We start from the raw sequence: 14,805 nt of genomic DNA, 5'->3' as shown, positions 1-14,805 counted from the left end.
CATACCATCATTCAACACAGTCATGCTTGAATCATGTCTATGATCTTCATATATGTCCTTCTAAATCACATCTCTCTAATGAGTATTCAAAAGTGGACGATTAAAATATAATATGTTTTAAAGGTATATAATGCAAGCATACAACATTGAAATCTAGATCATCATATGAAATGGTACCAATGACAACATTGAACAATGATGATATACATGGACCAGATGATTTTGATTTAATACATTTTAATAAAATCTCATAATGGAATATTACAAGTAACAGATGGTATAAACAATACTGAAAGCATCAGTAGCACCTTCTTCATAGCTGTGCCTTTCAGGACCCTGCGAAGAAACACTAGAGAGAGGTATGCCCATCAACTGTTCATGTAGTTTTCATTTTCAAAAGAGAGATATTATATAATTATATTAAAAACTTTTATCTTTTCTCAAATAAATTAATACAGACTTGTCAAACAAATAATTATGCCTACACATGACAATGACAATGATGAGTTAGATTTTTGAATGATGATAACAATGACGAACATCATCATAAATTGTTCGCATAACCATGAAGATGACGAAAGGTTCATATTCAGTCGCACCCACAAGCAAGGATGATGACGATACAAATTTTCTTATTATGACAATGATGATGATGATAACGAGGACAAATGAAGTCTTTGTTAGTAGTCTTCTGAAGGATGACAATGAGTAAAGCTTCATTATATGTCTACGTACAATGACGATGAAAAATAAATAATGATGATTATGACGATGCCGATGATAACATGATGGGTTTTAGAATGTAGATGATGATGATAATAACCTGCTGGGTTTAGGTAGTTGATGACAAAAATAATATTTCGGATGTATGCGAGGACAATAAAAATGTGGTGATTTTAGGATGAATACAACAATGATGTGATGATAAGGATGTCAATGATGATTACAATAATGTGATGGGCTCTGGATGTAGATGATGGCAAAAATAGCATGACAGGATAAGATGAAGATGACATAGAAGGTTTAGGATGATGACAATGATCATGGTGATGATAGTGTGACAGGTTATGATGTAGATAATTTGACAAAAATAATATGATAGTTACAAATACGATGACATGAAATGTTTATGATGATGAGGACAATGAAGTGAAGGCCAAAGATGATGATGATGATGAAAAGATGAGTTTAGGAGAACGATGATGATGATGATGACGACGATGACAATGATGAAGTCATGGGTTTAGGATGATGATGACGACGATGATGATGAGGAAGAGATGGGTTTAGGATGGTGATCACGACAGTGATGAAGTGACAGGTTAATGACAATGATGACAGTGCCTACGAAGTGAAGGGTCTAGGATGATGATGAAGCGACAGGTTTAGGACGAGGATGATGATGACAATGAAGCGATGGGTTTAGGACGAGGATTTCGATGACAATGAGCGATGGGTTTAGCACGAGGATGATGATGACAATGAAGGACGGGTTGAGGACGACAATGACGATGACAATGACAAAGGTAATAACGATGTCAATGAAGTGACAGCTTTAAGATGAGGATGCCAGTGACAACAATGATGAAGTGATGGGTTCAGGAGTATGATAACAATGACGATAAAGCGATGGGTTTAGGATGATGGCGAATATGATAATATAGTGACCAGTGTTGAATGATGATGACAATGCAGATGAAGTGAGGGGTTTATGATGATGATGACGACAACAATGACGACGAGGATGAACTGACAGTTTTAGGACAACGACAAAGTGCTGGGTTTGGGTGATGATGACGACAACGATGGACTAAGTAGGGAACATCACATATGGGATGTGACGGAATGGATGACAAACGGTGACGAAGGCGAACGTGATGAGTATTTCATTAAGTCCGTGTCCTGTTACATGTCCCACATTTTGAAAAAATCCCTCACATTTCCGTCACGCAAATCACCGCACGTGTCGTCCTGTTACCGTCCCATTCATGGACAGCGTCACCATCACAGGTGACAAAAATTCAACGCTCAGTTCTCTCTCTCTTAAGGAGATAATTTTTTAAGGTTTTTTGCCCTTTTTAAATGTTTTTACAAATTTGTCACCAACGTCATCCGCAATGTCTGTCATGTCACGTCACCCATCCGAGGGCCTCCGTCACCGTCACGGGCCAACTATTTCCTTATCGTCACCGTCAAGGCAAATTATTTCATCACCGCCACCATCACATCATCCGTCACAGTGCCACCACCGTGACGTGTGAGGTGACAGATGACGTATGTTGTTGACGTCATCCATGACGTCCATCATGTCACGTCACCCATTCGAGGACCTCCGTCACCGTCATGTCACTCTCACGGGTTAATTATTTCGTCACCGTCACTGTCAAGGCCACCTAATTTGTCATCGTCACCATCACATCATCCATCATGGTGCCATCACCGTGACGTGTGACGTGACGGATGACGTCTGCGGTTCCCTCGACTAAGGGCTTTATAAAACCAGTGACTGTGAGTCTGTGATAGCCTGTCATGGGTGTTCTGTTCTGTTCGTCTGAAACGAACAAAAAATTCGCACAAAAGAACTGCACATGGCCTTGTTCGTTGTTATGTTCTGTTTTTTTAAAACCAACAAAATTCGCACATTCCCACGTTTGCACAAAACTAGAACAAAATTCACACAAAGCGAACAAAAGAACCACACACGGGTCTGTGAGTTGTTCTGTTAGAAATAGTTTTTGTTATGTTCGGAAAACCAAACAGAACGAACAATTCGCACAAAAAGAACAGAACGGCCACATCTTAAGTCTGACAGGTATTGGATGACAAGGTCGACTTTGTCCATCATCCACAAACTACTAACAGTTTCGGATCGTCCCGGACGTGGACAAAAGACAGGATGGGGCAAATTTTGTCCCGTCCTACGTCCGATGTTAGCTCAGGGACGAAGGACGGGACGGTTTGTCGTCCATCGACAGAAAAACCATCCCGTTCAATAATCTCGGGACAGTTTGTCATCCCGTCCAGTCCTCCGCGGACGGATTTTTTGTCCCGGACGACGAATTGGACGAAAAAACCCATTTTATATTTTTAATATATTAATATAGATTTTTCTAAGTATTTTAAGGGACATATGGAGGAGAGAGAATGAAAATGGACATATATACAATAATTTCTGAGCGGCGTCAGTTTGCACGCGCAAAAAAACACAAGGACTTTGATGCAAATTTGCATAATGAGGCCACATGGCGAGATCTCAACCGTCGGATGTGAATTGTGAATCCGGCGGTTTTTCGTCCACATCCATCCGTCCATCGTCTGAGACTTCTTGACGGACAGTTTTTTCGTCTCACGGGACGAAAACCGTCCCGTCCGGAGATCCCCGGGACGAACTTTCGTCCCCAAATTCGTCTGCATCCTCGGACGGGACGACTTTTTCGTCCCGTGACGGAAAAGTCGTCCCGTCCGCGTCCCTGAACTATACTTAGTACTACTGGCTGGGAATTTGCAACGAATTTAACGAAATTGAGCTCCACAAGATTACAAGAACAGTTCTTTATTTTTCTGGGTATTCCTCCTTCCTCTCCGTCGAGCTCTCCTTCCATGGCGGGAGTCTTCTCCGCGATCCGCCCCTTCCACCCATCTCTCCTACGCAATGAACAGCGCGCAACCGCCATTTCTCCACCTTCAATCTCTGGCTTTGGCGTCGTCCCACGTCATCCCAACCCGTCCCGGGTCCGTCACGCTCGCCTTCCGCGACATCTCCGGGCCTCGATGTATTGTTGAATTTGATCCCTTTTTGGTTTTTACCTTCTTTTTGGTGATATTTATGTCTCGATCCGACCTGGAATTGCGTTTTTCGCAGCGGATCTAGCGATAGTTCTGTGGCCGTGGTGGCAGGAGACTCCGCCCGGCCGCCAGATTCGTTGTTGAGGCTCACTTATTTGGAGGTTTTTGGGAGAATTTTATGGGTTTATTGTTTGTTTTTTATGGGTCTTGACATTGCCTTGATGATTTAGCTTGATTGCAGGGAAACAGCTGGTTGTGGGATGTTGGGGGAGTTAGGGTTTTGGTTGATCCCATATTGGTTGGTAACTTAGATTTTGGTATTCCTTGGCTGTATGATGCGGCGAAGAGGTTCTTGAAGAAATTCCAGGTGATTGATCTTCCACCTTAAACTAACTTGACTTTAGAAAGTTGAGTGACCTATCAAGTTTCAGCAGAAAGTTTCAATCCAGAATTTCTTCAAGTTCTTGAAGAAATTCCGGGCGATTGATCTTCCTCAGTAAACTAGCTTGGCTTTAAAATTTTAGTGACCTATCAAGTTGCAGAAGGAAGTTTCAATCCAGAATTTCTTCAAGTTCTTGAAGAAATTCCAGGCAATTGATCTTCACATTAAACTAGACTCAAAAAGGTTGAATTTACTCTCAACTTTTTGCGGAGAGTTTCGATAATGAATTTCTTGATGTTCTTGAAGAAATTTAAGGTAAGTTTACTAAAAAGAGTTACCTTAAGATAAGTTAAATAAAATGAATTGTTCTTGATGTTCTCCGCTTACCGTCTGCCTTCGCCGTGAAGGAGGACGAGAGGACGATGATCAGGATGATGAGTATGTCACCATCATCATTCTTCGTATGCAAATTGTTAATGATGACGAGTTTTCATCTTTCTCTCTATCCTCAGTAAAACCGTCTCCAATAAATTCCTTAGGAAGTTGAATTACCACTTAAACGCCTTCAGAGAGTTTCAATAATTAATTGCTTCGAATTCTTTTAGAAATTCCAGTTGAGTGATCATCTATAGTTGGCTAAATTAACTAAAAAGAGTTGAACTTCCACTCAAATTGCTGCAGAGTTTCCGCAATGAAATACATCCCCAACTGTGCACAAAAGGAAAAAGAGTTTCCTCAAACAGTATCATTTTCCTTGTTTGATGCAGCTTAAGGACCTTCCTGAGTTGGATTGCTTGCTGATAACCCAAAGTCTGGACGATCACTGCCATATAAAGACTTTAAAGCCACTCTCTGAGCAGCGCCCAGATATTTGCGTGGTCGCTACTCCGAATGCTGAGAGTATCTTAAGCCCATTGTTCAAAAATGTAATTCCTAACTCAAACAAGCCTCAGTAGAGCGTTATCGCATCTCCTAAAATGACAAAGACTCAAACTATCGGATTTTATTATTGATCTCTGGTGATTATCACTTTGCTTCATTTTCTGAATTCTGTCAAACCATTTCGTGTTTTTCTTAGTGCTGTTTAAAACATAAGAGAAAATATTTCAATATTTCCACTTTGACTTTTCTTTTTCACTTCTTACGATTACTTTTCTCTCTATAGGATGTCTTCTATAGAATGAAGCTTCCGCTTCTACTTTTTTGTTTTCCTTACGATAATATTTCTCTCTCTAAAACTTTCTTTCCCAACTATTGTTAGACATAAGATCAAGGATAGTTTTCCTTTCACCAAGCTTTCATATTAGGATTATATTCTCTCTCTAGATTAATCATCCCTAAACTGAAAAAATAAATGTTTTCCTATAAAAGGAAAAGATGTGAAGTATGATTCATCTTTTAGTAGTTTTTGTTCGTATGATTACATTTCTCTCTGTGGATAGATCTTTCCCGAACTTGCAAATGGCTGTAGGATGCTCAAACTAATCAGGTGGAGTTATAACAGATAACATACCTCGAGCCCGGCCAAAAACATGAATTTATTGGCAGAAATGGATTGAAAGTGAGCATCGAAGCCACATCTGGCCCTATTCTGGGGCCTCCATGGCAGCGCCCTGAAAATGGGTATGGTTATGCTCATCTTGGCCTTTGGTTTTTCTATTTATGACTTCAGAATTTAACTTATTAAGCTAGTTCTGACTTATAAACGGATTCATGCAGGTACATTGTACGAAGTGGAGAAAGCGTACCATCAGTTTACTATGAACCTCACTGTGTTTATGATAGCCCTGCTCTTCAAAAAGGCCAGGCTGATGTCGTCATAACACCTGTCGTAAAGCAAATGCTGCCATCTTTCACCTTGGTATCAGGGCAAGAAGATGCAGTCCGGCTTGCGAAATTGCTGAAGGCCAAGTATGGCAACTAACAACTTTAAGATATAGGGGCATTATTGTCATTTAAGTTTCTTAGAATTCGTATCTCTATATAAAGGGAGGGAACCTTCTAGTTTATGTGTTTGGTTTTCCTCCCTTCTTTACTTCGGAGTGGGGGTATCATTATTGTAATTTATTTCTTCAAAACAAATTGTTTTTTGATGATTTCCTTCATGATTCCTATCCGTTTCTTATAGAAGTTTTGGGATATTACTGTCATTTTCATTTATTACCGTCATTTTCTCCATATTATGGAAGGGAACCTCGAATGTAATTAGTCTATTGGCGTTAATCCAATGATTTTTGGATTTGTCTTCATTTATTCTGTTACAATAACTGCAGTCATTTTTGTTTTGTAGGCTATTTTTAATTAGTTTTCTGTTTACTCTAGGTTTGTCGTAGTCATGAATAATGGAGATCTGGACAGCAAGGGAATTCTCTCTGCCCTGGTCAAACCTGAGGGAACGGTACAATCCTTTAAGGTTGGTCTCTCAAAGATTGGAAAAATCTTTTGGTAACTAATCGTTTTGTTTCTTCATTATTATTTCGTTTATTCAGTCATGTTACTCTGCCTTAGTGATGATCTTCTTTTAATCTGCCATTCGAGCAAAAAATTCTGAACGAATAGGAATTTGATAAACCTGGGTATGTCTTTGCATTCAAAATCCTCGGCCTATGATATTGCTTAGTACTCCGTGGGGGAGAGTAGAGAGATAGATGTGGAAGTGAAACGGGTGAAAGGAGAGAGTGAAATGTTGAAGAAAGTCAGGAAAAGAAGAGAAGCATAGCTGATGGAGATGAAACCAAACTCAGTTAGGAAAAAGGTTTTTGTTTCCTGACCCGTTAACTACTTCCAGGATTTTATATCATCACCAAAATATTTTAGAATTAGCTACATTAAAATCCTTTTTTTTTCATTTTTAGTGTACTTTTCTCTGATGAAAGGGAAAGATGTTTCAAGATATAAAAATAAAAATAAAAGGGAAAGCCCAAGTTGGCCACATTTTGTAAGTAATTTTGCATTTCGTGGATTCCTTTATCAAATTAGCTTTTCATTCAGATAGATGAAACTTTGTCTGAAACGGTACTTTTTATATGTTATATTATTCATTTCTGGCCGACTAAATAATTTTCTGAACTGAGCAGGATCTCATCTCAAGAGAAATGCCTGATGCTTGCGTTTTGGAACCAACTCCTGGTGTCGCCTTGAATATTCCGGCGACTTTAAGCGTATCGTGACATCCACATTGAGGTTGAGCAGATATGAATCTCGTTTATAAATTGTTACAGGTAAATATCAGGATTTTCTGTAATTAGCAGTCATAATATGAGAACTTTGAATGTTTAATGGAAATTAGATTATTGTCCACAACACCACTTCGTAGAAAGGAAAAAAACTGATGAAGTTTGCCATAACATGTAATTATTTTTCAATGCACGGAAGAAATTTGCCCAATTTGGCCAAATTGTTGGCTCATCAGAAAACTCCATTTATTTATCGCTAAATAAATCTAGATAAACTCCATGGATAGAAATTAAGGTTATTTATATGATTATTCAGATGTTGTTTACTGTAGTAAATCATGTCATTACCTCGTCAATTTTCTGAAAAGAGAGTTACGAGCAATAATCTATAATATTCAGAAAATTTACTTTCAATATCTGCCCTGTTGAAAATTTTTGAAAATTCAGAAAGGAAGCAAAGAGGGATTGCATATTGTCTTATGGGCATTGTTACCAGCTTTAATGATCTGACTAACTCTAATTGACGGAAGTGGAAATTAACCCTTGTTTCTTATCAAACTAGGTACATATGTATGGACTTGTATTCTAACTAACATAGTATTGATAGTTTACATTGTAGAAAAATCCACATTACTAACATATCCTCCTTAATGTTAACTGTTGATACCCAGATGATCTCTAAAATTCTCATATCCTCCATTTGCTAATTGACCAAGAAATGAGCAATGTCACATATTAATCGCTCCGGCATTGACCTGTTCGCCACTAGAATGATGCTTAATCTCGATGTGCTTGGTTCTTCCATGAAACACTGGATTCTTGGCCATAACTATTGTTGACATGTTATCACATAACAAAATAAAAGCTTTTTCATCATCCTCACCAATATCTTTTAAAATCCTTTTGAGCCATATTCCATGTTGACTTGCACTTGCTGCAGCCACGTAATCAGCTTCTAAAGAAGATAATGCAACTGTCTCTTGCTTCTTTGAACTCCATGAAACAGCTCTTGAGCCTATGAGAAAAACATATCCTCTTGTACTCTTTATTTCATCTCTATCTCCGGCCCAATCACTATTAACATGTGCTGTCAACTGAAGATTGGATGATCTGTCATATAATAATCCATACTCTTTAGTTCCACATATATATCTCATGATTCTTCTCACTTCTCCAAAATGATGAGTACAAGGATAACTTAAAAAATCTTCCTATCAAAGTCATAGATAGCATAATATCTGGTCTTGTATTTGTCAAATACATTAAGCACCCCTCCATGTTTCAATAAAATTGCTCATCCACCAAAGTTATACCATCATTTGCAGTCAACTTTTCATAGGAGTAGTGCATGGCTTGCATGATATCATATTAAAACTTTTTAACATTTCAGTTCCATTCCTTTCTTGAGAAGTAAATATTCCTTTTTGCCTGGAAATATTTGAATACCAAGAAAATGATGAAATAAACCAAGACCAGTCATCTCAAATTCAGACATCATTAAGTTATTGAAAATTCTTGAATAAGAGAATCAGAATATCCCATTTCAGTCATATCATCAACACAAATACTTGCAATCGTAACATCACCTTTGCTCTTCTTGATGTATAAGGTATGTTTGTTTTTGCTTCTCTGAAAACCATATTTGATAAAAAAGGAATGTAACCTTCCATACCATGCTTTTGGTGCTTCTTTAACCACATAAAGATTTCTTCAACTTGTAGTCTTTTCCATTTTTCTTTTAACCACAAATCCGTCAGGGTGCATATCATAAACTTCTTCATTCAAAATACCATTCAAGAAAGCAGACTTAGCATCAAACTGATATACCTTCCATACCTTTAGATCTGCTATGGATAAAATTTTTTTATGTTTCAATTCTTGAAACAGGTGAAAATGTTTCAAAATAGTAAATTCCATAATTTTATGTATAAGATTCAGTTACTACGCATCTTATACCTCTGCAAAACTCTTTCCCATTAAAAAAATAATCTTGATCTCTTCAAAACATAAACGACTTTCCCAATGTTAAAGGAGAATGGCTCTGATGCCAATATGTTGGAGCTCTTTATTAAATAAAGTACACGAGAGTCAACAAGATCTTGTGGACTTCTCGTTGAGATAGACAGGATCAACAAAAACAGATATGAAACCTCTCATTAAACTAGATAAATATTCATAGAAGAGTGAGTATTTTGCTACATCTTCTTTCCTATTTATAAGGATATGAATGGACAAACAAAAACATAAACTATGGCAACTTATATCGGTAAAAGCTTTGGTAAAAATGTTGATAAGACAAGTCGATGAATCCTTAATCTACTTCGGTAAGGTTGTGATTCAGCATCCCTAACACTCTCTTACCCTCTCAGACTCTCCGCCCCCCAATTCTCCTGTCTCTCTTTCCTTCTCAATCTCTCATTCTCTTGATTATCTATCCTTGTCTTTCCTTCTCCTTCTCTCCCCCTACCCACCTTTTTCCTTTCCTCTCTCACTCTCTTTTTATCCCAATTCTATAATCTCTATTTCCTTCTCAATATCTCCCTCTCTTGATTATCTATCCTTGTCTTTCCCTCTCCTTCTCTCCCCCTACCCACCTTTTCCCTTTCCTCTCTCACTCTCTTTTTATCCCAATTCTAAAATCTCTATTTCCTTCTCATCTCTCCCTCTCTTGATTATCTATCCTTGTCTTCCCCTCTCCTTCTCACCCCCTACCATAGTGAGATAGTCCCTCAGAGATACCAAAGGAAATGCTTGACATTTTTCCAATTTTTAGTAGGGTTGTGCATTATTTTGACATGCCATGTTGACTGCAACTTCAATGTTTGTTTTTTTGCATTTAATATTATAGGGCACCCACTGTGATTCTATAATGTTTGGACCCAACAGGTTTGTATCCACTTTTGAGATCTTAAGATATAGTGCATAGTGTAGAGGTGGGCTTACATAGGCCCATGGTAGTTATGTCAATTTTAGTGGCAAGATATATTTTCTGAAAAAGGAGATACCCATAAAACAATAGGCAGGGGATGAATTCAAATTCATGCATGAAATCAAACAGATTTTAAGGCTATTTGTGGCATCATGTAGTGATATAATTCTCATTTTAGGGGGAGTTTAAAATTCATGCATTAATAGGACCATTATACTAAAACTGCACATTTTATAAGGAGTCTTACTAATGTACAAGCCCAATCATTTTTTTCATAAAGAATGAGTTTTAAGATTGTGAGTTTTAATGCGGTGGAAACTATTTTGGGCATAATTCTTCTCAACATTTGGTTAAGAAGAAAACATTAAAATTTTATTTTTTTCAGTTGAAGTGCTTGGGCAGGCCACTCAGGCATATGAACACCAAGTCTGCCCATGGTGGGTGAGCACCAACGTGCAAGTAGCAGCTCTACAGAAGGCATGACAGTGACATATGAGGGGCCATTAAAGTGAGCCCAAAGGCCCACTAGCGAACTGCAGAGATAGTTTAGGGGACCGCTGACATAGGAAAATTACGGTGACTGCAGAGATAGTTTAAATGTTGTCGTATTTTTTTTTAATTTACCTACAATCAAATAAATTTGTAAAATATAGAAACTTATTGAGATATGTATAGTTGTGAGTAAGGTCGGCTCCACAGGGACTGGCCTTTAGGAATATATTAGATAATTGAGTTGATAATTAATACAATATAGTAATAATACTAAAGATAAAAAGAATAAGAGGAGATGACTAATAAGAAAGTAGAGAGGATATTTGTTTAATCAGATAATTAGAGAAGAGAAAATGTCTAAGATTATATATATATGTACTAGAGATAGTAAGAATAATAAAGAATTGAAGAGGTTAGATTTTTTATTTAAGAAGAATAATAATATAGTTTGTGAAAAGATATCAAATTGATAAGAATAAGTTGTTTAATAAGAGTAAAGAATAAGAATAAGTAGAAGAAACTAAATAGATATATTAAGAGAGAATGAAAGGGTTGGAGTAGTATTTTTATATACTAAGACGATAGGTAAAGAGAGAGCATTAAGTAATTATTTAACTAAAATATACTAAGTATAAGTAAAGAGAAATATTAAGGATGAAAGAGATGGTAAAAGAAATTAATAAGTATTTCTTGTAATGTAAAAAGATCTATATGAATAGAATACTCCTTAGAATTAGCCTAGGTCTCATATATATATATGATTTCTATTTTTTATACATAATTTATATAATCAATTTTGATAATCAATAGGTCAATTTAGTCAAACACCCGAGAGGTGCTCGACCAAATTTCCGATAAAAGATCGAGATATCAGAAAGATATGTATTATTAAATTAGTAGTAAATTTTTATATTTTTTATATAGTTAATAAAAATATGATTTTAAATTTTAATAAAGTTGAGTGGGGTAAAACTTTGATAAATTGAAATATGTTCATCGAACATGTGAAGTGTCCGATGAAATGTCCAAGAGGATTTGCGATACCAAACTACGATTAAAACTCGATCAATAGGTTGATTGAATAAGAAGTTAAGAGTCTAGAGTGATGGAAAAAATGAAAATTAGCCGAAGGAACACATAAAATAACCTAAATCGCCCTGATTTGAAAAGAAGGGTGGCTACACCTATCGCCAGTGCCGAGCTTCGGCTTAGGGACCACCTTTCTCTTCTCCGCCGTTCGAGTGTGAATCCAGGCTTCTTTAGAGCTTCTTCGGCTCCTTCCTCTCTGTCCACAGCCGCTGGCACTGTCATGACGTCACAGCTTGCTTCCGAATGTGGAAGGGATATCCACTGTCCTACGGACTTAAGGTCAAAAGATAATCGAATTGGGGGCTCTCGGCCCCTTTTTAATGGCCTGGCAGGGACCTCCCAGGTCGTCTGATGGAGAGGGACGGCCTCGGGGGTCGTCCCGGGCTGTTAGAGTGCCCAACGGTCACCCCCTCTCTGGCTGAAAATGTCCTCTGGCCGTCGGCATCGACGGCCAGCAACGAGGGTGGACAAAAATGCCCCTGGCCGTGCAATCTTGCTAATCTTGGTCCAACGGCTGTGATTAAATCGCAGCCGTGGACCCTGATAATTTTATGCACCCTCCATCCATGTCAGCGTCCATGAAGGCACATGTCACCTCTGCGTTCTTTGATTCATTTGCCGCAGGGCCCCGTATCCAAACCAGCCTCTCATGTGTGTGACTGGCTTTTCCGTTGGCTTCTTTGTGGGCCTGATCTCCTTATGTGGCCGGCTTTGGCTTGCCTGACAGGCGCGGTGCCCCTTTCCTGCTGGCTGTAGACTGGCTTGAGCCCTATGCTTGCTGGCCTCCATCTGGCTTGGGCTCTATGTGCCTGGTCGGCTCCCTATCCAGCCCATTAATTACCCTTTTTTTTAATTTACTTTATTATCATTCTTCTTTTTTTCTCCCTTCAATAGTTCTTTCTTTTACTTTGAATTATTCTCTTACAAAAACATATAAACTGAAATACTGAATAGAACATTAAAAATTACATTGTCTTTAACATACTTTTACTAAGAAATATTTAGAATTGTAGAACATGCATGAAATGACATAAAAATGCACTATTTTAAAAACTTTCTCTATTTAGTGCATTGGATGCAAAATCTTATAAAACTGGACAAAATACACATGAAATTATACCACAATGACTTTAAAATATGTATAATCACACGACACATTTTGGGTTTATCAACCACACAAACAAGGAATAGCAGGATTTTTTTATTCAGAATTAACAAGAATCAGCACATATATTAGTAGACATCATTTTCAGTTCTCCAATATTGGATTAATTGTATTCATGTTTTATTTCAACTTTCAGGAGTCAGGCTGACAAATGAGGAGTTGGAATGTGGCCTCTTGGTCCACGATCATAAGAAAAGAAGAAAGAATCAATAATCAGACTTTGAGTCCACCTGGCCCAAAGCCCCCATCATAATGGGCCAGCTTATAAGTCACTTTTGATCTTGACTGTCTGATCTTCCAAAGATTGGATGTTCATTGTTTTATCTAAGATCTTACTTTTAGTTTTTTTATAAGTGTCTGAATAGTTGGTTGATGTTGATGAGGACAGTGAGACTGTCGACAACAAATTAGGAGGAATGACAACTAATGAGGCCCACTAATGGGGATGTTGAAGTGGTGATGGGTTATACCAATACTATTAGACGGCCATGACTGCAATTTAACCACAGCTGTTGGATACTGTATGAATCAGATCCCTCTTTCTAGGGCAGATATGTCCATCTCTCTACTTGGTTGTCAACTCCATTGTCTAGAAAGCAGTTTCTTGCTTGGGAAATGCCATCCAGCGGCCATTGGAGGACTCCCAAGGTTAGTTCATACTATCAGCGTCACCAAAGCTCCTCTCGAAGCTTTATAACGGCTGTTTGACCTCAACTTTTCCCATACTCTGATGAACATTGAGGCGGCAAGGTGACAAGTGAGTGTAGAGAAGTGAAACCTCTCTATCTGGTTTAAATGCCCAAGATGATGCTTTAAGAGCTCCAGGCCTCTGTATAAGCAGGCCAACACAGAGCAGGATGGCTTGGATGCACACCAAACTCAAGAGATGGCGAACAACACTCTCATTCTTAACTACTTGAATCAGGACATTACTGATGATGTTCTGAATTTCTTCGGTATAGATTTTGATTTTTTCTTACTATGGTCCTGGAATTGAGCCTAATGCACTGTGAAACCAATTTTTTTGCTTGTTTCCTTTGCTTAGTTAGCCTCTTTGAGGTGTTTTGACAAGTTAATACTAGCAGTTGCTGGTTTCATCCAATTTTCTCTTAGATAGAATGACTGTTGAGTATATACAAATATATAAACCATATTATAAAACTATTATCTACCCATAACCATATTTTAATATCTCACCACTTTTTGATGGGGACCATCAAGCTCCAAAGATCGAATCCAGATTAGTTCGAGGAGCCAAAGCTGAGGTGAAAGACCAGGTCTTCAAGTATTCGGCATAGTCAATGTGACCCTAGAAGGTGACATTATCTTCTTTCGTATTTTTGGTATGTCATTTCATTCATGGGCCTTCTATTTGTTTATGTGTTTGCGCTCATGTGTTAGTGCCCACGTATTTGTGTTTGGGCCAACATGTAAAGCGTATGTGGGGGCCTGTATTTTATAGGGGTGACGTAGGACGACTACTGGGTAGGCGAGGAAGGGCGGGATGACAGGATGTACGGGCTAAGGGTAGGATGGGTGTGTGAGGGATAAAACAATCCACAGAAATTCACTACCAGATTCAGATTTATAACCGATGAAAATCTGGTGGTGCAGCTCCGACCCTTTCGAGGGCGGGAGTACTGTCTTCCCCCACCGCGACGATGCCTAAGCACCAAAATCAATACCCAAATTTGCGTCGAGAGGAAACACCCGAGAAAGAGGGAGAAGAAGTAGAAAATTCAAACCAAATCTAATTCTGACGGCGGTGGAAACTTTTCGAGAAAAT

At 38.2% G+C, this 14,805-nt stretch overlaps 1 protein-coding gene across 1 annotated transcript; it reads left to right on the top strand.

Annotated features, from left to right (window-relative positions):
- The first annotated feature begins 3,533 nt into the window (after positions 1 to 3,533).
- LOC144703349 (Metallo-hydrolase/oxidoreductase superfamily protein) lies at positions 3,534 to 7,471 on the top strand. The gene is made up of 8 exons (XM_078575507.1): positions 3,534 to 3,773; positions 3,863 to 3,947; positions 4,028 to 4,153; positions 4,936 to 5,094; positions 5,673 to 5,791; positions 5,888 to 6,079; positions 6,491 to 6,581; positions 7,246 to 7,471. The coding sequence occupies exons 1-8, from the start codon at positions 3,601 to 3,603 to the stop codon at positions 7,336 to 7,338; spliced, it is 1,038 nt and encodes a 345-aa protein (XP_078431633.1). The 5' UTR covers positions 3,534 to 3,600; the 3' UTR covers positions 7,339 to 7,471.
- The last annotated feature ends 7,334 nt before the right edge of the window (positions 7,472 to 14,805 follow it).

Source organism: Wolffia australiana, chromosome 5 (genome assembly GCF_029677425.1).
Source record: "Wolffia australiana isolate 7733 chromosome 5, ASM2967742v1".
Classification (NCBI taxonomy): Eukaryota; Viridiplantae; Streptophyta; class Magnoliopsida; order Alismatales; family Araceae; genus Wolffia; species Wolffia australiana.
Note: the sequence above shows the minus strand (reverse complement) of the source record. Positions and strands in the feature narration are given on the sequence as shown.